This window comes from Megalobrama amblycephala, linkage group LG24 (genome assembly GCF_018812025.1).
Source record: "Megalobrama amblycephala isolate DHTTF-2021 linkage group LG24, ASM1881202v1, whole genome shotgun sequence".
NCBI lineage: Eukaryota > Metazoa > Chordata > Actinopteri > Cypriniformes > Xenocyprididae > Megalobrama > Megalobrama amblycephala.
This window is the reverse complement of record NC_063067.1, coordinates 708,036-733,358: the sequence shown is the minus strand read 5'-3', so window position 1 is coordinate 733,358 and position 25,323 is coordinate 708,036. Positions and strand designations below refer to the sequence as shown.

The following is a 25,323-nucleotide window of genomic DNA, read 5'->3' as shown; positions in this document are numbered from 1 at the left end:
TTGCTCCATCTGCCATTTTTCACTATTGTTCTTGCTTGCTTACCTAGTCTGATGATTCAGCTGTGCACAGATCCAGACGTTAATACTGGCTGCCCTTGTGTAATGCCTTGAACATGAGCTGGCATATGCAAATATTGGGGGCGTACATATTAATGATCCAGACTGTTACGTAACATTCAGTATTATGTTGAGATTCACCTGTTCTTCGGAGGTCTTTTAAACAAATGAGATTTACATAAGAAGGAGGAAGCAATGGAGTTTGAAACTCAATGTATGTCTTTTCCATGTACTGAACTCTTGTTATTCAACTATGCCAAGATAAATTCAATTTTTGATTATAGGGCACCTTTAATAATAATTATACTATTATAATTAATATTAACAACGATAAAAGCATTTATTATAATAGTTATTATTATAAATAATATGACCCTTGATTGAGTTCCCACACGGTTAAAAATCTGGACAGACCATCGGGACAAAGAGATGCAGAGAAATAGGAAAAACCAAACAGAGCAGCAAGAGGGCGCTAGAGTTGAGCTGGTATGCCATTAGCTCGAATGCAGATGAAAACTTCATGCAAAGCAGACATCTGCAATGCCCGGTCATGAAGACATGCACAGTTTTTCCAATGCTAAACAGACAATACTTAAAACTAGCTTATTTAGGATACTTTGGGATTAGCTAGCTTGGTTGTCAATGCGTTGACATTCTGCGTGAGAAAGAGTGAATACTGACAGTTGCTAGCGGTCAGGCTAACGTGTGCATCTCCCCGCGATGAAGTCGCCAAGACGTGAGCGTTTAATCTGGAAGATCTCATTGAGTATTTGCTATAAAAACGTCCAAACGAAACGCTCATTAACATACGTCTTGGGGTGGTGCGTTCAGGTCGTACTGGGAAGTTCGTATTTACGAGTCGGGATGTCGTAGGTACGAATGACGGACGCAATTACAGGCAGTAAAGCAACGTTTAAGCTACAGGCTTATGGAGACGTCTTGAGGTAAACAGTCCAGCATTTGAGACAGAGAGGAATAAATAAGTAAAGGATTTAGTGTTTCTTAAAAAAGAAAAACAAACAAACATTGAAATGGTGTGAATGAATGAGAGAGGTAGTTCATTTTGGTTAACAACGGCACCTGGTGGTTTGTGTTTTCCTTAAACAATCAGCAATCAACGATTCGTTCACCCGCTTCGACGTACGTACACGTTTTCCTTCAGCTAGACTCAAGAAACCCACTGTAAGAGCTCCAGGATTTCTCAGGGATGACGGGATTCATGGGTTTCTTCAGTCTAGCTGCGTGGCACGAGACCAACCAAGAGCTTTACCAACAACTAGAGCTGTAGGTTGGTCAGTTGCCTTCAATTCAGCCAAGAACATCCAACAGAGAAGGTACAACCTCCGCAGGATCTCCGAGACTGACTTTAACTGATCCAAAGTGCATAGACAGTCCAGAAGATGGTCTCCTACTCATCCACAACAACTTCCCCCTCATGAAAATACTGATGAAGGGACACCGGGGTGACAGAAACCCCAATTTTACCCCATTCAGACGTCCATACGTTGACACCCAATGAAGCAAACCCAAAACTGGCAGGACTCTTGTGGCTGGAGGTCCTCTCTATTTTAGCATGGTTGAGGTGATGAAGGCAAAGCCTCCTGCTAAATCCAGAGCGGGACAGAGACGACTTATTTCCCTTGTTGATTGGATGCAAGTGATCCAGTTGCGTTTGAGTTTCGCAAAAAGGCTATGGAGGCAGAGACGGTCTGGATCCGGGGGTGAAAAGGAGCATTCGCGGTTGCAAAAACCCTCTATCATTGGCTAATAAAACTAGTATAATCCAACCAAAGCTTATCATAACTGGTATATACACGTGTATCTGCAATTCGGTCTGTCGTCCAAAAGGCGGTTTCGCCATCGTTCCTCCAGATGCTCCTACTCTCGAGGAACCGTCCAGCTCTTCAGAAGTCTTTCGTTTACAGCTGAGATAAAGCAGACGTAGTCTCTTTCGTTAGCAGCCAACGCCTGGACGAGCTCCTCTTCCCGTTTCACCCGCAGTAATGTTAAAGCTTCGACGAGTCCTTTGAACGGACTGTTACGTGTGTGTATGTCAGGTTGGCTGGTTTGAGGCAGCGGTTGTAGCAAAAACAAAAATAAAGCACCAGTTTTGAGTCGTCTGAGATCAGAACACAGTCTGCTTGAGATGTCTCGTTGATTTGCAGAAATAAAAATATAACAGAGTCCAGTTTGATGTCTTAAAATCCGTACAAAACTAAGCCATGATAATCAATATAACAATAAAATTCAATGTGGAATTCGCACCTAAAAGCATCAGGAATAGATACGGTTGTAAAAGCTTATTATGTCATCTGAGAGAGAAAAACACCAAAACATAAGAAAATATCAGATTTGCATATTTCTCCCAAGCTTCTTTTCTGCTGATTAACTGTATTAGCCTATCCTTTTTCATTAGACATATGTACAGAAACACTATGAGTGGTATTTACAGCTCATGACCACAAGAGAGCAGCGCAGAACCGCATGGAATGGGACGCATTTATAAAACAAGCAGAACTGGCATAAATCTTTCATGCAACATTATTATGAACGTTCTAGAGGAATTCGATGCATCGAGTTAAAACAATTAGGGGAAATTCTATGTAAATTGGTGCATTTGTGAAACAACTTATATAGACCAAGCCTATTTCCCTCAAATGATCATAAAGCATGATTTTACAAACCATTTGAGTAAGTAAAACTTGGTTATTCTACAAAAAACATCGATAGGACAGTTTACCTAAAAATGGTTTGACAGACAATTCTGCTTGGGTTTCATGAATGAGACCCAAAAATTGATGACGACATAAAAAAACCAACATTAATCAAAACAACATGATATTGGCATATTAACAGCTCGGCAAAATCCAGCACTTTAGTAAACGCATATAATACATCGAGTTTTATGTCAAGATCTGATAGCAGGGTAAAGTAAGGCCTTAGACTAAATCACTGTAGAGATTTAGAGAATATGAGGTTGAAGCAGCCGGATGGCCTTGTTATGAATGATAAATAACGTAGAGCAGCATTCGGGCCGATCTCTGGGGCCGGTTCCTGCGTTTCGGCTCTCTTGTGGTCATCTAAGTTCCTATCTATACAGACATCAGACCAACAGGTCAGGCCCCCTCTCGCATTTTAAAGTGTGTGAGAGTGTGTGTTTGTGAAGTAGTATGTTTGCAATTTATCATGAATACTACTGACAGATCTGTCAGCCAGGCCAATTGGCTGATACTTTTGCAATATTTCGGCCAATAAATCTGCTCACAATTGCGAGTCAAAGTGGCCACTGTCCCAAAACCTAGTGAACTCTGAAAAGTGACTCACTACCTAGGCAGTATCTCATTTGAATAGCGTTTGACCTGACTTGCAATGTATTTAAACAGGATTGGACACTGGTATGTTGCTAATCAAAGTATATTTATTATAATCAAAAATTCTCTTGCATGTTATTTCTAGAAATAGCTTATATGGCCTTATAACTACTTTGAGGCTTTAGAGTCAGAAAACGTTGAAAAACTAACAGTCATGATAATAACAGTTTTATTTAAAGTTATTTTTAATTAGTAAATACACTTTCATTTGCTTTTTCTCAGTTTGTTTTAGTATATGTTTTAGTTTATGAAAATCTTCTTTCATGATGTTGAGTTAGAAATACAACAATGCTGGTGATTGAAACATTCAAATCGCGGTCTAGGTTGGTTTTTCCCACCATTTAGCATGTTGCACTGCATTATGGGATTGCATTTGGCGAGAAGCATACGTGTGATGCTCAGTGTTGGGGAAAGTTAGTTTTAAAAGTAATGCATTACAGTATTGGGTTACTCCCAACTGTTTTTTTTTCTTCTTCAATTTTTAGTTATTTTAAAAATAATAAAATAAAATATATATAAAAAAACAACATGAAAATGTGTTTTATTAGGGCTATCGATTAAAGGTGTTAATTTTGTGCGATTCATTATGGGGGAAAAAAAAAAATAACGCGTTAAAATCAGTGTTGGGGAAAGTTACTTTTAAAAGTAATGCATTACAATATTGAGTTACTCCCTAAAAAGCGAACTAATTGCATCACTTAGTTATTTTTTATGAAAAGTAATGCATTACATTACTTTTTGCATTACTTTTTCTCACTTGGGCTGGGATTGCTTGTTTGTTTTTTAAATAACAACAAAAAAAGTTTTATTTTTGGCCTTTCACACCAAAATTCAACTGATTAAGCCTCAGGCTGAAGGAAATGCAAATTCATGCCTGAACAGTAGAGGGCGCAGCTCAAACCTTTCAGCTGTGCTTCAAAACAAATGTTTATCTAAAGTCGGTTTTGCATAGTATAGTAGAATTGGATTATCGAAAGGTCAGCAGCAAAGACATTGGTTAATAAAGTGAGATTAAATACATAAAGTATATTTGTTTAATTTAATATGTTTAATTATTGCAGGTTTGTGCAATATTCTAAGTTTGCATTTCACGGTTTTTATTTATTTTGAGGAATACTGAATCTGTTTTTGTGCAAGTGAGATGCTCACATTAGGTCTAAAACTACAATAACCGTCATGTTCACACACTCCTGCACTCACGATTCTCTCAACATGGAGTCAGGAGAGCCGTCAGTCAATAAAAAGTAACTTGCACTACTTATTTGAAAAAGTAACTTAGATATTTTGTAGTAAATTTATAAAAGTAATGTGTTACTTTACTAGTTACTTGAAAAAAAGTAATCCGATTACGTTACTTGTAACGCATTACCCCCAACACTGGTGACGCCGCTTTAGATTTGGGACCGCACCTACGTCTTGAAATGCCATCTACGTAGGGCGCTCACTAGGTTTTGGAACAGAGCCATTGTGAATTTGAATCTAATTTTGTGTACGTCACACAAACACACAAACACACTCATCTATGCACATGAACTAGGAGAGCCTGCTAATCCTATTACAACAGAGGATCACCTGGCCATACGTTTTCATTTAATACAATCCATCTCTCTCTTAAATATAAATATTAGTGTATATGCATCGTTCTATTCATACATTATTAATACATTCCGTTCGGAATTACCTCTAGCTTAAAAGCGGGAATTCCGCAACATTATCCAGACCTGTGCACCACCCTCACACTCACACACACACACACACACACATATATCTCTCTCTACAGCCCCCCGTATCGTGAACTGTGACGCTCTCAGTGTAGAAGCGATGAGCTCCCGCTCGCGGCCGTCTCAGGAGGAGCAGGACGTTTCCGGGGCTCCGGAGCGTTCCGGGGGGCTCTCGGATGCTAGGACACCTCGCTGCCGAACACCTCCAGCACCAGCGGCGTGAGCTGCATGCTGTGCTCGGGCTGGAAGGACAGCGAGCGGTACTGCTTGGAGTGCTCCTCGTTCAGGCTGCGCAGGTCGGCCAGTTTCTGGATCATCTTGGCGTACAGGAGACGCCCGCCGGGGTGATGGATCCGGATGTACGCCTGCAGGACGTCGCACAGACGGTCCTGCAGGGCTTCGATCCGCCCGTGGTCCTGAACGCCTGGACGATCTACAGGAGAAGAAGAGACAAATTAGTTTCAAATTAGTTAACCATTCAGAAACGTCTAAAAGTTGTAACTTCTTCCTGAGTCTCTCCATCAGTGTCGACTCCGGTTTGAACAATGTAAGGCTGAACACTTTCGTCATTTTGGCTGCGTGAGATTCTCCAGCTTTGTTGTTGTTGAGCTGTTAAAGCTCCGCCCTCTTCTGGAGCAGCAGCTCATTTGCATTTAAAGGGACACACACAAAAACGGCGTGTTTTTGCTCACGCCCAAATAGGGCGAATTTGACAAGCTATAATAAATGATCTGTGGGGGATTTTGAGCTGAAACTTCTCACACACATTCTGGAGACACCAGAGACTTATATTACATCTTGAGAAAGGGGCATTATAGGTGGTGAAAATCAAGTTTTTAATGTTGTTTATATGTCTATGTGGTGTTTTTAATATGCTTTAAGACAAACCATGTGCACATTTTTAGACTCTTGTTGACTTTTATTCAAATTCCGAATGGATTAGCCTAGAAAGTGCGCAAAAACCGGTTCCTTTACAATCACTGTAAAGTTCATCGTGATCTCACAAACGAATCTCTTATTCAAATCGTGTCTACACTTTTGTTAAGTTGAGTGTGCAGAACCATTTGAGCAGTGAGTGGATTCTGACTAGGGTTGCAAAGGGCAGGAAAGTTTCCGGTAAATTTCCTTGGAAAACCTTAGCCTGGGTAATTTTAGAGAGATTTCAATTTGGAAACTTATTTATGGGAATTAACTGGAAATTTTATATAAATTTCTATAAAATATATCATATACAAACATAAATATAAACATTGAGTCTGGTCATAACAACATGAAAGAACAGTTATTTACTAAATTAGAATTAATTGGATGCAAAAAAAGAAATATGTAAAATAAATTTAAAAAAAAAAAATTTTTTTTGAACGGTAGTGTATATTGTTACAAAAGATTTTTATTTTTTAAAAATGCTGTTCTTTAACTTTTTATTTATCGAAGAATCCTGAAAAAGTATCACAGGTTATAAAATAATATTAAGCAGCTCAACTGTTTCCAACATTGATAATAAATCATCATATTAGAATGATTTCTGAAGGATCATGTGAGTAATGATGCTGAAAATTCAGCTTTTGATATGACATTTTAATATCATATTAAAATATATAATTATATAAAAAAAATTGTAATAATATTTCACAATATTACTGTTTTTTTGTATTTTATGAAGGAATGCACAGTGCATGCAGGGGGCGTGGCCTCAATAGCCCTGTCATGTGCTGTGTGAATGTGATTGAGGAATGTGCAGGGTAAAATTTTAAAAACCGAAACTGCATAAAATCTGGTCGTTTTAACCAAGATTATGCTGCACGATTTTTTCCAACTACATCCAAGTTCCCTGTTATAGGCAAACCTGCAATTCCCTGTTTATTCCCGTTAATTCCCATTGAATGTTTCCAGCCTTGAAAATTCCTGGAATTTTGCAACCCTAATTCTGACTAAAATAAACACCCCTGATTGGCCATGGTGTTCAAGAAATCAACAAACATGACTGTGATTGGCTGCACTGCTCAACGCTGCAAAAGCACATAGTAAAGAGAAACCTTTGACGTTCTCCAGAGCGCAAACACAAACACACTCATCGGTTTCATGATATTATTATAGTATGAACTGAGGGGTTTCAGATTAAGGGAAGCAAAGGTACAAAATATATGGGTTTATTCCAAATCAAATATGAGATGAAACAAACGCAAACACACACCTGGTGACAGCAGGCAGATGGCCATCAGCAGCACATGTTCCTCTTCATGCATGTTCAGTTTCTTCAGACCCACTTGAAACTTGACCAGCGGCTCCAGCAGCGCCAGAGTGTGACCCGCTGCATGTACACACAGGTGAGAGCGTTTGCATGTGCGTCCACATCTGTGTTTGAACACGTCAAGTGTGTGTGTGTGTGTGTGTGTGTCTCTTACCCTTGGTGACATCATTGACGCAGTATTTGAAATCTGGTCCTCCACAGCTCCAGCTCATGTCCTCCAGACTGAACGACTGATTCGACCTCAACATGATGATCTCAATGGCGCTGGACTTGAGCAGAGCGATCTGATCTTCTGCCGTCAGGTCCCTGAGACACACAACAGACTTGAGACTTCATCAGGGTATTATTGGTTATGCAAAATGCATAAAAAGCACATAAATCCCCTAAATGTGCATCTTGAATGCCGCTTTGGATAAACGCATCTGCCAAATCAGTGAAAGATGTTTTGATTGAGCTCCACCAGCTCAACTGAAGACTGCTTTGTTTTCTGAATTATAGTTGCGAAATTATCAGCTCTCATTACTTTTGGGCAAACTCAGCTTGGATCAAGTTCACACACATATTCCAGATTCTTCTTCAGTGTTGCTTGTGCCGAAACTGCTGCGCAAAGATCTGAACGAGAGACCGGCATCCAACATTAACACTCGTCAAGTGCCAAATGGGAGTAAAACCTGGCTTTGGTAAGTAAATAAAACCATTGATCACCATTTAACTCCCATTAAGATGATAAACGTTAGGTACGGTGTTGTTTCAGTATTATTTATATACTATTATAGGATTTATTCATATTTTGAACTTTTTTGCATGCTTTGGTTTTTAGTCGTTTTTGTTTTAGGAAACATTGATAGGATGTGCAACATGCATAAACTGAACTGTGAGAATGCGAATCAGACGCCCGCTTCCTGTCGAAGTGGAAAGTTTTTGGCTGGAATAAGCTGCAATGCGGGTGAAGCGTCGCGACACGCGTCGAAGGTCGAGACTAAACGAGGAGAGCAGGAACTCACCTGAATCCAGGGATCATTTTGGCGAATCCGATGACTTTCTGGATGCTGTAGCTGACGAGATCGGCGAGGTGCGGCAACATGGACAGACGCGAGTTGTCCTCCTCGCTGGAGTCTGGACTGCCGCTGCTGTCCTGATACATCATCAGCAGATTACTGAAGTTCAGCTTCGTGTCCACAGACTCTACAGAGACAGAGGAGAGACATTACGTTAATCACCATTATTATACATTTATCAGAGATCATATATACAGATATCTTGTCGTTTGCTTCACAACAGGGTTAATATCGTTAACTAAAACTATTTAAAAAAAATTATGTTCATTTAAATATAGCTAAAGTGCATTAAAAGTTAATCATTTCAATATGTAATTTTTTCCATAATTAATCGCTCAAAATTAACGTTTAACCGATAGCCGTAAAAAAAAAAAAAAAAACATTTGTGTTTTTTTAATGTTTTATTTCAGCTACCTGCCAAGATAGCACTACTAAAATAACCAAAAAAGAATAATAAATATAAAAAAACACTATAGACATTAAAAAAAAAAAAAAAAATAATAATAATAATAATAATAATAATAATATTGACAAAAAATTTTAAATGATCAAAAAAAAAAAAAAAAAGATACAAAATGATTACATTTTTAATTACAATTAAAATTAACATGTGAAGTATAAAAATAAAAACTAATTCAAAATACTGATAAAAACTATAATAGTTTATTAAAATGCAGAATAAAGGGGCGGGACATTTTTCAAGCATATTCAAAGCGCTTGACCAATCAAAACACATTGCTCCAGCTGATTAAAAATAAAATAAAAATGTAAATATTAGTTGAAACACTTAAACTAAGCGAAAATTAGAAATGTTGCAATGGCAATACACTGAAATAAGTTTAATTTGAAGCACTAAATTTATTAACTGGAAATAAATAAAAACTAAAACTGAAATAAAAATAAATTAAACCCAAATAGCAAGATTCAAATAAAACTAATAAAATGACAAAAGCACATAACGAAATTATTAAAAATTAACATGAAAACTAAAAATATTAAAAAGCTAATTTAAAATATTAATAAAGCTAAAAAGTATATATATATATATATATATATATATATATATATATATATATATATATATATATATATATATATATATATATACACATTTTTTATTTTATTTTTTGCAGTGTAAATGTGTTTCAGGGACAAATTTGTGATCAAAACTGAGCTAAATCTGACAAAATACTATATTTGGGAACATCCAGGAATGTCATCATTTACAAAAACCATACATAAAACAATTTTTTAAATCTATCAATGCAGAACATTTTTTGTAATGGTTATATTTTAGTATTTATAATTAACTGTATATAAAAAGCCATAGAAGTCTATGGAATGTCCCATACACTGTCTGTGTGTGTGTGTGTGTGTGTGTGTGTGTGTGTGTGTGTGTGTGTGTGTGTGTGTGTGTGTGTGTGTGTGTGTGTGTCACCTGGTGAATGGTTGAATGAATCTGATGAGGCATCAGACAGAGAGTGAAGAGACGCGGCTCGACTGGCGCTGCGGGTGACGGGACCCTCGCGGACCGGAGGCTAAACATACACAAGAGTCAGTCAAATATATCTGATATCACAAACAATTAAAAACTCAAAGCATTGGAGAGGAACAGCATCTCCATTAGAGAAAAAACAAAAAAAACAAAAAAACAACAGCAGCAGAAATTTTTACACATGCATCAATCAAAGACAACAACTGTTTCTGTATAGTCCTGCTGAACCCCTCCACCTCCCCAGCTCCACCTGCCTACATCTGATACAGGATTTATGTGTCTATTTTTAGTAATGATGCTGAAAATTCAGCTTTGATCACAGGAACAAATTACACTTTACTATATATTCACATAGAAAACAGCTGATTTACACTGGAATAATATTTCAGTTTTTACTGTATTTTTGACTGACCCTGAATCGGACGAAATCAGAGTAGGAGTCGTCGTAGGTCTTGTGATGCGCCTCCACCAGTGTGTTGATGATCTGCATCTGCTCGTCACTCAGACGAGGTTTCCGCGCCTCCCGCGCCGCCTCCTCCTCCTTCCTCTTCAGGATCAGATCCTTCTTCCTCTGCACCTCCTCATCCGTCAGAATGACTGAGAGAGACAGAACCAGTGACATATAAATGAACCGAATAAGTGTTGGGGAGCAAAACTACTAACTTCATGTTCTTTAAAGTAGTGGAGCTTTTCCAATAACCAAAAACTAAAACCATTAAAACTAGGGCTGTCAAGCGATTCAAATTTTAATCTAATTAATTATATGTGCAAATAATTAATCACACACCTTATTGCGTTAGATGAGAAAAGCAGTGATTAGACATTACAAAAAAGAAATATTTTTGATTCAACATAGAATTCATTACACAGGAACTTTTAAGGCTGGTTTAATGGCTTGAATAGACAGGAGTCATTGAATCATTCATTCAACCAATTCATTCAAATGGCTGATTCATTCAGGAACGAAGCAAGTGACTGTCTTTATGAATGAATCTCTGAATCAACGACTCACTCGATTTGTTAAATTGTGAATTCATTCAGTAACGAATCACCAGTGGGTGCGGCTTTGATTGGAACGATTTTCAATGGCGAAATTGAGCAAAAACAGACAATACTGTGTCTAAAATTTAACACAATATTAAATTCTTGTTTATTGAACTGTTGTACAAAAATCCATATCACATTTGCAATCATGCATATATTCGGGGAAAACGGCACTCTTGCTCATGTGATATTGAACATAAAAAAAAAATAAAATAAAAATAATTGACAAAAAATAAAAAATAAATAAAAAATGACCAAAAAAAAAAAAAGATTGAATTTTTAATTACAATTAAAATTAACATGTGAAGTATAAAAATAAAAACTAATTCAAAATACTGATAAAAACTATAATAGTTTATTAAAATGCAGAATAAAGGGGCGGGACATTTTTCAAGCATATTCAAAGCACTTGACCAATCAAAACACATTGCTCCAGCTGATTAAAAATAAAATAAAAATGTAAATATTAGTTGAAACACTTAAACTAAGCGAAAATTAGAAATGTTGCCATGGCAATACACTGAAATAAGTTTAATTTGCATTTTAACTGCATTTTAATATGCTTCATCACGCAGTTAGTCGTCATCCTGCGTCATATTCGTAACTAAAGTAAAGATGACGTACAGGTCTGGGTGCGTTAAAAGTATTAATAATTTTAATGCGTTATTTTTTCCATAATTAAATTGCACAAAATTAACACGTTTAATCAATATCCCCAATAAAACACATTTATTTATATATATATATATATATATATATATATATATATATATATATATATATATATATATATATATATATATATATATATATATTTTATTTCAGCTAGTTGCCAAGGTACTACTATTGAAGTAACTAAAGATTAAATAAAAAAAAAACACTATCGTCATTTTTTTTAAATAAATGACAAAAGCTACAAAATTATTACAATTTTAACTACAATTAAAATGAAAACGGAAAGTAAAAAAATAAAAACTAATTCAAAATACAAATAAAAACTATAATAGTTTATGAAAATGCAGAATAAATCACAACACACTGCTCCGGCCGGCCAATCAGAGCACAGTGTGCTCTTCAGAAGGAGGGGCTTCATAGAGACAGGAAGTAATCAGAGCGTTACTGACAGACTGGGAAGAGAGGAGCTGAACAATAATCAACATTCAATCTAGTAGAGCACAAAAACTACATCAAGGCATAACAGGACGTCTTTATAAACGGTTCATCCGAGTGTAAAACATTTTATCCATTTACACACATTCTCACGCTGGTATTCTCGAGCTCCTGGCTCAAACTACAAACACCCGAGAAGGTGAGGACGGCGGCCAGACTCTTAATCTCAGAGGCTCTCGTGGCAGTTTTTCAGACGCCCAGCGTGTGGCAGAGTAAATACACACTGGTGACTGACAGCCGAAGCCACTACACACACGCCGTCCACGTCCAGATCAGCACGCCTGTCGAGAGCTGTTGTGCATGACGAATGTTTCCCTCGAGCGGGCAGAGCGGAACGGGTCGGTGGCGGTGCCAGTCTTGTGCCAGTCTGGACCGCGAGCCATCTGTGCGTCTGTCTCTATCTTACGCCTCAGTCGGGGATCTGAGCGAGCTTGAACCGTTCCCAGAAACACATTTACACAAAACTGGAAAAGTGAGAGGGATTCATGCTGTCACTGTACATACTGATGAGAGATTACTGAGACAAGTGTTCTTTCTCAGTTCATTAAGAACACAAACGTTTATAGAAACCTTTTTATTACTTATGTAAAATGTCAAAAAGTGAAATATAATATGAGTTCAAACACACACACATACACACACAGACAAAAAAAAAAAAAAAAAAAAAAAAAAAAAAAAATATATATATATATATATATATATATATATATATATATATATAAAAAAAATACAGCATATATACAGTACAGTCCAAAAGTTTGGAACCACTAAGATTTGTAATGTTTTTAAAAGAAGTTTCGTCTGCTCACCAAGGCTACATTTATTTAATTAAAAATACAGTAAAAAACAGTAATATTGTGAAAAATTATTACAATTTAAAATAACTGTGTACTATTTAATATATTTGACAAAGTAATTTATTCCTGTGATGCAAAGCTGAATTTTCAGCATCATTACTCCAGTCTTCAGTGTCACATGATCCTTCAGAAATCATTCTAATATGCTGATCTGCTGCTCAATAAACATTTATGATTATTTTCAATGTTGAAAACAGTTGTGTACTTTTTTTTTTTCAGGATTCCTTGATGAATAGAAAGTTCAAAAGAACAGCATTTATCTGAAATACAAAGCTTCTGTAGCATTATACACTACCGTTCAAAAGTTTGGGGTCAGTAAGAATTTTTATTTTTATTTTTTTGAAAAGAAATGAAAGAAATGAATACTTTTATTCAGCAAGGATGCATTAAATCAATCAAAAGTGGCAGTAAAGACATTTATAATGTTACAAAAGATTAGATTTCAGATAAACACTGTTCTTTTGAACTTTCTATTCATCAAATAATCCTGAAAAAAAATATTGTACACATTAAATGTTTCTTGAGCAGCAGATCAGCATATCAGAATGATTTCTGAAGGATCATGTGACACTGAAGACTGGAGTAATGATGCTGAAAATTCAGCTTTGATCACAGGAATAAATTACTTTGTGAAATATATTCAAATAGAAAACAGTTATTTTAAATTGTAATAATATTTCACAATATTACTGTTTTTTACTGTATTTTTAATTAAATAAATGTAGCCTTGGTGAGCAGACGAAACTTCTTTTAAAAACATTACAAATCTTAGTGGTTCCAAACTTTTGGACTGTACTGTATATATATATATATATATATATATATATATATATATATATATATATATATATATATATATATATATATATATATATATATATATATATGAGACAAAAACATTACTTGTTAACTGTAAGAAGAAACTGATATAAAGAAATGCAAATATAAGAGTATCGTATTCGATGTTTGTTTACATTGAACAGTTCCCGACAGGAAAACGCAAGGATTAGTCGGCGAGACTCGATCAATTACCCATTCGAGTGATTTAAAGTTCCATGTAACGAATCCTGGATTGTGACGTTCCATTTAGAGACGGACTGGAGCGTCAGAGAGAGATCACAAACATCACATCCGACTCGGTTTCCAGCGTTCCGGAATGTCACGATGACATCACAGAGCTCTAAAGTGTGAGATCGACATCTCACTGGCTACAAAACCGCTGACCTTTGACCTGCTGTCCTCATCCGACCGTATACGACACACAAAGAGGCCCCTTTATGCCCCGATTGTATCCGTTTTCTCTTAAAGTAGCGATCTGCCTCACCCACAACTCCCACCCGCGTCTGAATGAAAATCTGGGTCGGCCCATTGTGCAACTTCATGGAGAAAAAGCATCATTGTTGGCCCTCTCTCTCTCGCGCTCGCTCTCTCTGTTAGCAGAGTTTGGAAACAGCAACTATTTTTCCCCAAATTAACTGCGTGTTTGTGTGAGAGAGAGTGTGGCGGTCGATGTGTGCGCTTCAAAAGATGTGAATCAACTGGTTTGTGTTGAAACAAAGCAGATGTTTTAATTAAAGCTGTTTTCTAACACTCAGAACACCTTAGCGGCCGCACAGCAACGCCCCGGCAACCGCTCTAGGAACACGGCAGCATTTTATTAAATGTAGTTTATTAGCCGTAATCACCCTGACCAACTTGTGAAACAAATCTCACATGGAAATGATGGCGTATTTAAAATGAAACAATTGCGTTGAATGATAAACACTACAGATTATATATTTTCATTTATAGAACAGTTAGTTCCAGTTCTCAAATCTGATTGGCTGAGAGCCTTTTCCAGCCATGCAATTCTCTACTAATATCTGTTTCTGCCATTTCTCCCAGCGAGCGTCAATGGAGGAGGACCAAACCCACTGTCACTTGACAGATACTGCTGCTATTGTGTCACGGAATGTTTTTTAGGTGAGAATATAGTCATTTTGGAGATGTTATTCTAGAGCTTACTCTCGTCACAATAAAACATCGACTCTAAACGCATCTCTGGAGTGTTTGGGGGTCGGTCTGGTCGTTCTTTCATATGATGATTGTTCGCCCTGTCTTTATGGGCTGTGGCGGCCCAGTGTGTGACCTCTGACCTTGGGTCAGCTCTGAGGGCGAGTGCGGCGGGTGACAGACGGACACTCACATTCCTTCATCATGCCGATGTCGACGCAGCGCTTCAGGCGACAGGCCTGGCAGTGACGCCGGTTGTCTTTGGTGATGGTGCAGTTTCCGTTGAACGGGCAGGTAAAGCTCGCCTTGCGCTTCATACTGCGCCTGAGAGACAGAGAGAGACGAAGAGTTAATCTAGTAAAGTGACATGGTAAAACTGAGAAGCAATTAAAAATATTACATTTGAGGAAACGTCACTTTATAAATATCGATATAGTAAAATCATCTTAAAGGGTTAGTTCACCCAAAAATGAAAATAATGCCATTTATTACTCGCCCTCATGTCGTTCCACACCCATAAGACCTTCGTTCATCTTCAGAACACAAATTAAGATATTTTTGATGAAATCCGATGGCTCAGTGAGGCCTGAGCAATGACATTTCCTCTCTCAAGATCCATTAATGTACTAAAAACATATTTAAATCAGTTCATGTGAGTACAGTGGTTCAATATTAATATTATAAAGTGATGAGAATATTTTTGGTGCGCCAAAATAACGACTTATTTAGTGATGGCCGATTTCAAAACACTGCTTCAGGAAGCTTCGGAGCGTTATGAATCAGCCTGAATCATCCGAATCATGATTCGACACAAAAGATTCATAACGCTCCGAAGCTTCCTGAAGCAGTGTTTTGAAATCGGCCATCACTAAACAAGTCGTTATTTTGTTTTTTTGGCGCACCAAAAATATTCTCGTGGCTTTATAATATTAATATTGAACCACTGTACTCACATGAACTGATTTAAATATGTTTTTAGTACATTAATGGATCTTGAGAGAGGAAATGTCATTGCTGGCTATGCAGGCCTCACTGAGCCATCGGATTTCATCAAAAATATCTTAATTTGTGTTCTGAAGATGAACGAAGGTCTTATGGGTGTGGAACGACATGAGGGCGAGTAATAAATGACATTATTTTCATTTTTGGGTGAACTAACCCCTTAAGTTCACATGAGATCTTCAAACTGTCAGAATCGTCCCAGTCTCTGTCAGGTTCATGTGTTTATCACTGCAGTGGCCGCCATGAACACTGATTTACTGTCGTAACAGTAGCTCTGGTATTTTCAAAGTAACTATGGTTACTGAGGGATAATCCAGATGCTTCACCTGCATCAAAACGCACAACAAAACGCCAGAAATACTACACACACACCCATCCTAAATAAAAGCAAACACACACAGCGCACCCGTGTACACACCTCACTATCATCTGTAAACACACGTAAACAAGCCAATTGATCAGAGAGGTTTTGATGGTGAGAGTGAAAGAAAACTGGCAGATTATTATAAATGCTGTGATTTCACATGATTTCAAGTAGCATACTTAAAAGTAATAGCTATAACTCTACAACAAAACAAGGTATCGTCAAGCACATGGTCTCATTTGATGGAAAACCTTATAAAAATAGATTTTGATCATGTTTGGCGGTTCTTATGTTACAACACCCCTAACAAAACTCCTGAAAAAGTGATGCAATTTATTGATTTATTTTGTTATTCATTCTTGACATGATGAGGGGTCATAAAATCAGTCATTCTGGGGCAAATGTTGTGTTGATATCTCAAAGCAATCAAAAGTTATGGCATTTGGAACCAACTTCTTATCAAAAGTCCAAAAATCTCTCTTAAACAACTGATCAGTGTTTTACTGAACATAAGAACTGCTAACATGTGTAAACGCCACAATAAAGATTTATAATTACGTAGAATAAGTAATAAGATCCTGGTTGATGAGTGATGATCTTCCAGCGCTGTAGCTCCTATTCTATGACGGACAGTACATCAAGACTGGTCAATCAAAGTGATCAGTCCAATCCAAGCGAGCTCCAGCTGTAAAACAGTGTCTGATTGGTCTCTATGTGCAAACCACACCCGAGATCCAGTTTCCATTGGTTGAACTTTCAAACACTGCGTCACGTTCACGATGCAATCTGATCCCGGAAGTTCTATTGCTTAGGCGAAGCAGCATGTCAATGTCATTCTGATTTTCTCATGAGCTACGCTTCATGTTATGTTGGGTTTGGGCTCGTTTACTGCGATTTACTATGGATTACTGAAGTTTCACAAAGTAACAAAGCAGAACCTGCTGCAAAAACATGCGCATTGGAGGCAACATTTAACGGTTTTACGTCATCAAATTGTGATCGGTTAGTAATCGGGTCATTGAATGTGATTATCAGCCGAGACTGATCTTTACACTTTTGCATTTGACAGATACAAACCCATGACCTTGGCTTTGCTTGTGTAGCAAATGGGATACAAAATGAGCAGATCTGCTCCAGTGTTCACTGCATATGTCACTCTCTGAATGTATTCCCTTCAGGTGAGCGTGACTAAATCACAGAAACATGTTGGGCAAACGTGCTTCAAAGAGAGAGCGTGACATCTGACAGACACCTGCAGATTCTGCTCTTCAGTCTTTCATCCTCAACATGCACCTCCTCCATTGATCCAGTGGATATTTCAGTAGACGCATGACGGAAATAAGGATTTTTCCTCACTTTTATTACAAATTATCAATGACCATGAGCTCAATAACATATGTATGACTCTTTGTCTTGATGAATATCATGGTGAAATACGCTAGAATAAAGAGTTCAGCCAATCATAAAACAGATATATAGTATATATATAGAAGTCTTAAAAGGTACAGTAACATCCTGTGTGAAGCGTGTTCCCGTCTCACATTCAGATGACATTTTATTCCACAGACGTCAGTGGCTATATCGAGGCGTGCCGTTCTGTACCAGTCTTAGTCATTGTAGCTGAAACCACTTCTAAACAGTCAGCCCATTAGGTTACATAAGCAGATATTTTTCAGCACGGTCGTAAAACCAAACGTCTAATGAGCTGCAGATCGCAGCGGTTCTCCAGAACCAGACGCCGATCCGTCCGTCTGCTCTGGAGGGCCACGCATGAACGACTGACCTTTGGGCGGATTTAATGGATGAAAATAACACCGGTTCACAATAACACCAGTCATTTTACCGTCCCTGCAGAAAGTCAATGATGTGTTTGTTTTTATATACACGTGTCATCATCAGTTGTAGAGCTTAAATAAATGCAACCTGGAATATTATACACTACTGGTCAAAGGTTTGGAATAATTAAGATTATTAATTAATTGATAATGTTGAAGACAGTTGTGCTGCTTCATTTTGTTGTTTTTCAGGATTCACTGATGAATAGAAAGTTCATTTATTTGAAACAGAACTTTAAATGTCTTTACTGTCACTTTTGATCAATTTAATGTGTCCTTGCTGCAAGGCATTGCAAGTATTAATGTTATTTAACAGCGCTGTAATCAGATATGCGAATATTAAATTGGACAGAATGGATTCTAATTTTGCTAAAAATTCAATTTTCCACATATTTTGACAAATTAATTTCTCTGACATTTCCAGACTTTAAGCATTTTTAATAAGTCATGACACGAGAAGTCAGATTGGCCTTGATATTTTGACATATTAGAGGTCTTAGTACCATTAAAACATCCTTCTCGTTATAAACAAAGCGTTTATTTAAATCAAGCTTGTTTTGATATTGCAGGATCTGTGATGTCATTATAATGACCGACGCTGCCTACACTGATACAGTACACAGATGTTTCTATATATTTGGGGTTTTTTTGTGCAAAACACTTTATTAAAGGGTTAGTTCACCCAAAAATGAAATTTCTGTCATTATTATCCTCATGTCGTTCCACACCCGTAAGACCTCGTTCATCTTCAGAACACAAATTAAGATGTTTTTGATGAAATCCAAGAAGTTTTTTATCCTCAATATGAAATGATCACATTCAAAGTCCAGAAAAGTAATAAAAACATTGTCATGTGACTGCAGTGGTTCAAGCTTAATGTTATGAAGAGACGAGAATACTTTTTGTGCGCAAAAACAAAACAATAACGACTTTATTATACAAATTCTTCTCTACCCTGTCAGACTCGTACGCAGTTTACGTTCAGCGCTTGTGTGTCCGAACGCTGGCTCATTATTGTTTTAAATACTTTTCTGGATGTTGAATCTTGAACCTTAATTTTGTTGCTTTATATGAAGGATAAAAAAAAACTCGGATTTCATCAAAAATATCTTAATTTGTGTTCTGAAGATGAACGAAGGTCTTACGGGTGTGGAACGACATGAGGGAGAGTAATTAATGACAGAAATTTCATTTTTGGCTGAACTAACCCTTTAACATTATAAGTGAATCTCAAGGAATATATTTCAATATTTAAATCCATTTAAGGGGATTAACCCCTTTTCACAAGATGTAATATAAGTCTCTGGTGTCTCCAGAATGTGTCTGTGAAGTTTCAGCTCAAAATCCCCCATAGATCATTTATTATAGCTTGTCAAATTTGCCTCTATTTGGGTGTGAGCAAAAACACGCCGTTTTTGTGTGTGTCCCTTTAAATGCAAATGAGCTCCGCTTTCCAGAAGAGGGCGGAGCTTTAACAGCTCAACAACAACAAAGCTGGAGAATCTCACGCAGCCAAAATGACGAAAGTGTTCAGCCTTACATTGTTCAAACCGGAGTCGACACTGATGGAGAGACTCAGGAAGAAGTTACAACTTTTAGACGTTTCTGAATGGTTAGTGGATAAATTGATGTAGTTGCTGTGGAGTTGATTCAACTCATCCACTAGCATGTGCCGTCATGTTCATCTTTTGTGTTGAATTGACCCTCGTTTGGTGTAAAATGACGGCATGACAACAACACTCTACAACAACAACTCTTCCTGTTCTCTAAAGCAGCCCAACATGGCCCCGCCCCCTTTGTTGAGTGTTCTCGGGGGCGGGGTTTATGTCAATTTTAGGGTTTGTGATGTCACTAACCCAGGAAGAAGCTCGTTGTAGTCCCTACCAGCCATCTATAAAAGAAAATATCTCTCTTTGCATTGAACTTTGAGGGTCGTAACTTTGCAGATGTTGTTTATGATCAAACAGCAACATTACACACTAACTGAAGTTAAAACAGTCAAATCATAATCAGCCGCCCCTTTAAATATTTATAAGCTAAACATTATTCTCCAGGCATGTAAATCACAGTTTTTCCATGAGCTGGTGGTCTCAGGTGAGACTCTTACCTGAAGAAGCCTTTGCAGCCCTCGCAGGTCATGGCGTTGAAGTGGAATCCGGTGGCCTTGTCTCCACACACTCCACAGATCCGCGGCGCGTTGCGGTCAAACTCATCCTGACCGGTCGCAGACGTGCTCACGGCCATGGGATCCATCACTGAGAACACGGAAAGAGCGAGAGAAGCCGTCAGAAACTCGCATCCCGTGAATCCCCGACGGCCGCGATTGGCCGAGAGGTCTGACACGCACCGATCGGCATTTTTACATAATTCACTACATTTATGCATTTAGCAGATGCTTTTATCCACAGCAAAACATCAGCTGGTGCATATGGAGGAAGCAGACAGAGATGGATATGAATAAAACAAACATTAAAAGAAGAAATATATACAATCTTTTCCCACTCCATCTGATCCTCAAAGTCATTTGCACAGGTTAACCAACCCATCTGTTCCCTAACGGTGTCGATTACGCCAAGAAGAGCGAGATGTGAAGAACGATGAATGTTGCATTGAGTTTAGATGCAGTTACAGAAACACATTGCATAATGAAATGAGCATTTACAGGTCAAAGGTCACGGAGCACGAGAGCAATGATGATTGATGGAGGGAAAGAAACTAAATATTGAGAGACGGAGCAAAGCAGATCTGGTTTCCATGAATAGACACGCTAAAAGCATTTCTCCCAGCTACAATAATATAATAATATAATAATAATAATAATAATAATAATAATACGCGCATGTCGTGCACAGGTCATCGTGTTCTTCCTGGAAGCGATCGGCTTGTTTTGCACAGCGAGAGGAACAGAGATAAACAGCAGTGAAGACGCATGGCTTAGTATGCAAAAACACACACGTGTGATGTTGTTGTGTGTGAGAGAGCAGGAGAACAAAAGCAGGAGGAGCTTCACTCCGATTCCTCGTGATCAGAACATCTGTCACCACATTCTACGACAGCTCGTGCGCGTTTGTGCAGCTGATCGATATCAATCCATCCGCCATGACGCTCTTGAAAAGAGCAGCTCCACATTCACAGGAACCAGACTGTGCAGTTGTTTTGACGTTCTTGGTAAAAGACGAACAGAATCATACAGTGATTATCGTCAGTGCCGTCAGGTGAAGCTCATGGTCATATTGAAACTTAACATCTGAAAGATGCTTTTAAATATTTGAATATATAAAACAATTTCCCCCAAATTAAAAGAAAGAGTCAAATTTAAATAAAGAAGATTACTTACAAACTGCAGTCTGTTACTGATTCCAAATGACATTATTGTATGATATCGATATAACAATTAGTGCTGTCGTGTTAAAGCGTGCAATTCATTTCAGTTTAACGTGTTATAAATATTTAACGCAACATCCATTTTTTCCCCTCGTAATTTGGCTGGCATTACATTATATGATCACGCTCTTATTTAAACCATTCAAGCGCCACAAGACAAACGAGAATGCGCTGTTAATGTCGTGTCATGTGACACACAACTCTCTTTTGCGCTTGAACAAACAATAACATACAGAATTATGTGGAGTTTCCTCAAAAAAGCAGTCTTAAATTAGTTAAATAACGTCTTAATGAGTTGTGAGAAAATGAGATGTTCGGCAGCTCTTAAAGTGACAGCAGCCTAATAAACCGGTTACTGTGATGTCTGTCATTAATGTATTTAATGTGATGAATTAATTTAGAATTTATGTTAGACAGGTAAATATGATGTGAAGTTTATGTGAAGATTTTAATTTAAGTGAACTTGTTATTTTTTTAAAGCCTAATAAATGTTGAAATTGATAGTTTTCAGTTATACTGTAATATTAAATATCTTTAACCTGTTAACTGTCACTGGCCCACAGCCATTACATATTTAAAACAGTAATATTCTATACTAAACCTAAACTAATCTTGACAAACTTGATGGCATTTGAAAGTTTAGCATCTCTAGTTTTCATATTTGGTCTTCAAAATAAATTACAGAGGAGCAGTAATTTATCAATTTGCAACAAGCATATTATCATACTCATAAGGCATGTTCAGACCTTTATTTTGAAATAGCGATGAACATGAAAAATCATTAAAGATTGGCTGAAACATGTTTGTTTTCATGCCAAGAGTTCAAAAGATAACATCCATTCAATTTTTTGAGAAAAAAGGTCTGAAAATGTTTTTAATAGAAAAAATAAATAAATAAAAATACATTTATGATTGCGGCGGCGATCTATAACCCACATACATGTTGTTTTTATGTTTTTTAGAGGTTGAATTCATATCAAATTCTGCCAAACTTCCCATACTACTTCTGTATAGGATGTCTACTTCATAAATTGTATGAAAATAATGTAAATATATGGTTCAGATCACTCAAACCATATATGGAAATGGAGACGCCCATATATGGTCAGTAATGGAGCTTGGTTGTCATCTAGTGAAAAAGTGTGGTACTGCACCCAAACAAAATCTTACTGAAAGCTCATTTTTTGAGATATCAACCTGAAATTTGAAATGCAACTTGTTCAGATTTTTGGCTTTGATTTCCTTGCAGCTTTAGAGTAAAACTTGTTTTGTAAAATATATATTTTATATAAAATCTAAAATATAATATTTTTTCATTTGCATAAACTTAAACTTCTATGACTTTTTTTCTGTTTCACTTAAGTTATTTCACTTCTACAATAATCTGCCAAATTTCATCTTTAAAACAAGACCAGCCTTATGTCTAAGTATTCTTGAATTACAACCATTTAAATTTGGATAGTGCATTTTCTTGTCTAAAAAAAAAAAAAAAAAAAAAAGTGGAGGTGACAGTTAAAGGGTTAATTAACGTTTATTTTTTAAATTTTTTTTTAAATCAGTTTCATAGAGACATTAGTATCAGTGATACTCGCCTTCATTCATGAAAAGAAGCCATTAAACAAATATTTAAAATATACCGTCTTTAAGTTGTTTCTACATTAATGGTCTCTTTGCCAGGAGTTTGATTGACAAGCGATCTAACCAGTCAGAACGCCGAATCCGCCATTTTGTCCGACAAAGAAGTCAGGAGTTAGAAGATTAACCTCGGTGGACTTGAACTTGAAAAATGGTGTGTATTGACATCTTTCCACATTTGAAACAACATTCCTTCTGATGTTCATGCATGTTTATTTGATGCTATAAATGAACTAGTAGGAAGTGATGATCGGTTCACGAGCCGCTTGAGCTGAGGCGCTACAAATATTAAAAAATTTTTTTTTTTAAAAATATTAAAAACTTCAAATTACATGACAAAAATTGTAGTTAGTAATGTAATCCGACTACTTTCAGATTACTTTTGAACCAGTTTATCATATTGATTTTAATACAATAATCTTGTACCATATTGATATAAAAATACAAACAGAAAGAAAATATATTTCATTCTTTGTTACCAACAACATGAAGTGCATTAATTATGACATTATGTCAGGGGTTTTGAGAGTTTAATGAAAAGATAGTAATTTTTAAAGTCATTTTAAAATTAAAAAAAAAAAGGTTAAATATTCTATTTGTTTACGTGCATGTCATGTGACCATTAACCGACGTCAGAGAACAGTAAACTTAAATTTTATTATTTATTATTATTATTTTTGACTGAAACCTAAACTTATTAACTTTAAATCTCAGAGGTTCCTCAAGTAAACGTACGAGGTCAAAGAGCTGGGGAATCCCTGCACTGCATATAAATATGAAATTATGCAAATTAATTATGAATAATTTACTGCCATTATGTGCTACAAAAACACTTGTGAGGTTATTCTAGGGCTGCACTATTAACTGAAATGAAACCCAAAAAAAAAAAAGCTGATTGCAAGAGTTTGACTTCCTGTTCTTCAAGAATAAACCACGTTCAACTTTCCTGACGCAGAATATTGTGAGTTCGATCAGGAGTTGTGCAACCAGTTTCAACCAGTTGTTTCTAACAGTGTGGTCTGTGCAAAACAAAAGCTTCTTCCAAGAGTGAGGGGAAAAAGAAAGCTCAGCAGTAAACCCAACAACGCTTCATAAAACACAAATATATCACCGAAGAATGTGACGCATCCAACCAATATTACAAAACACTGTTGTTTGAAGGCTTACGCAATTATCTCCACAATGTTAGTTTTCCATGATCATCCTCTCAATGACACGCGCAATCAAGCCCTCTGCTGATTGGCTGATGTCTTAATGTCCGCGAGGTAAACAAGAGAAACTGATCAAACAGCTTCCGAACTTCAATGTACAGATCTGAAGATGAGATTTAGACACAAACCATCCATCGAGCTGCTCTTAAACCACTTAAACACAAGCGGTGTTCAGACAGGCCGCAAAAAACACAATGTCCAACTGAAATCTGAATATTATATTATATATTACATTTATAATGTTCTTTTAGAACTTTCTAACCATCAAAGAATCCCGTTTTCAACATTGATAGTGTTTCTTGAGCATCAAATCTGATTTCTGAAGGATCATGTGACACTGAAGACTGGAGTAATGATGCTGAAAATTCAGCTTTGCATCACAGGAATAAATTACACTTTACTATATATTCACATAGAAAACAGCTGATTTACATTGTAAAAATATTTCACTATTTTTACTGCATTAATGAACAAGTAAATCCAGCTTGGTGAGAATAAGAGGCCTAAAAACAAAACAAAACAAATCTTAATAAATCCAAACTTTACATCCCACTGTTTATCAAACACTGCACATGAGACATTTCCAAAAGTAGTATGCCACGTTTAAACATACTGGATCCTGGTGCACTAGCAGTATTCTGGAATGAACAGACTTTTGATCAGATCCGACACCGCTCATTCTGGAAACGTCCGATGTTTGGTGTCACAGAGGCTTTAAAAAAGCGACTGTTTCCCTGGAGGAAATCGCTTAATCGCTGTAACCCAACGCCACAACTGAACTTCACCATATCCAGCCAAAACTGATCCCAGATCCGATAAGCAAGCGATCCGGAGTGCGCTCGAATTCCAGCTCCCACGACAGCAAAGACACGCAGC

At 37.0% G+C, this 25,323-nt stretch overlaps 1 protein-coding gene across 5 annotated transcripts in view; it reads right to left on the bottom strand.

The window, feature by feature from the left end:
* Positions 1 to 874: 874 nt before the first annotated feature.
* Positions 875 to 25,323, bottom strand: part of vdra (vitamin D receptor a) — a 50,713-nt gene continuing 26,264 nt past the window's right edge. For 4 of the 5 annotated variants that reach the window (XM_048179184.1, XM_048179182.1, XM_048179180.1 and 1 more), the window contains 8 exons: positions 20,325 to 20,472; positions 15,210 to 15,340; positions 10,366 to 10,550; positions 9,897 to 9,996; positions 8,405 to 8,585; positions 7,555 to 7,706; positions 7,344 to 7,460; positions 875 to 5,582 (listed from right to left, as the gene is read on the bottom strand). In XM_048179184.1, coding sequence (XP_048035141.1) covers positions 5,329 to 5,582; positions 7,344 to 7,460; positions 7,555 to 7,706; positions 8,405 to 8,585; positions 9,897 to 9,996; positions 10,366 to 10,550; positions 15,210 to 15,340; positions 20,325 to 20,470 — 1,266 coding nt within the window. In that variant the 5' untranslated portion in view covers positions 20,471 to 20,472 and the 3' untranslated portion in view covers positions 875 to 5,328. Of the gene's footprint in view, positions 5,583 to 7,343; positions 7,461 to 7,554; positions 7,707 to 8,404; positions 8,586 to 9,896; positions 9,997 to 10,365; positions 10,551 to 15,209; positions 15,341 to 20,324; positions 20,473 to 25,060; positions 25,312 to 25,323 lie in introns of those variants that run through there. The other variant, XM_048179181.1, reaches the window with a different exon arrangement.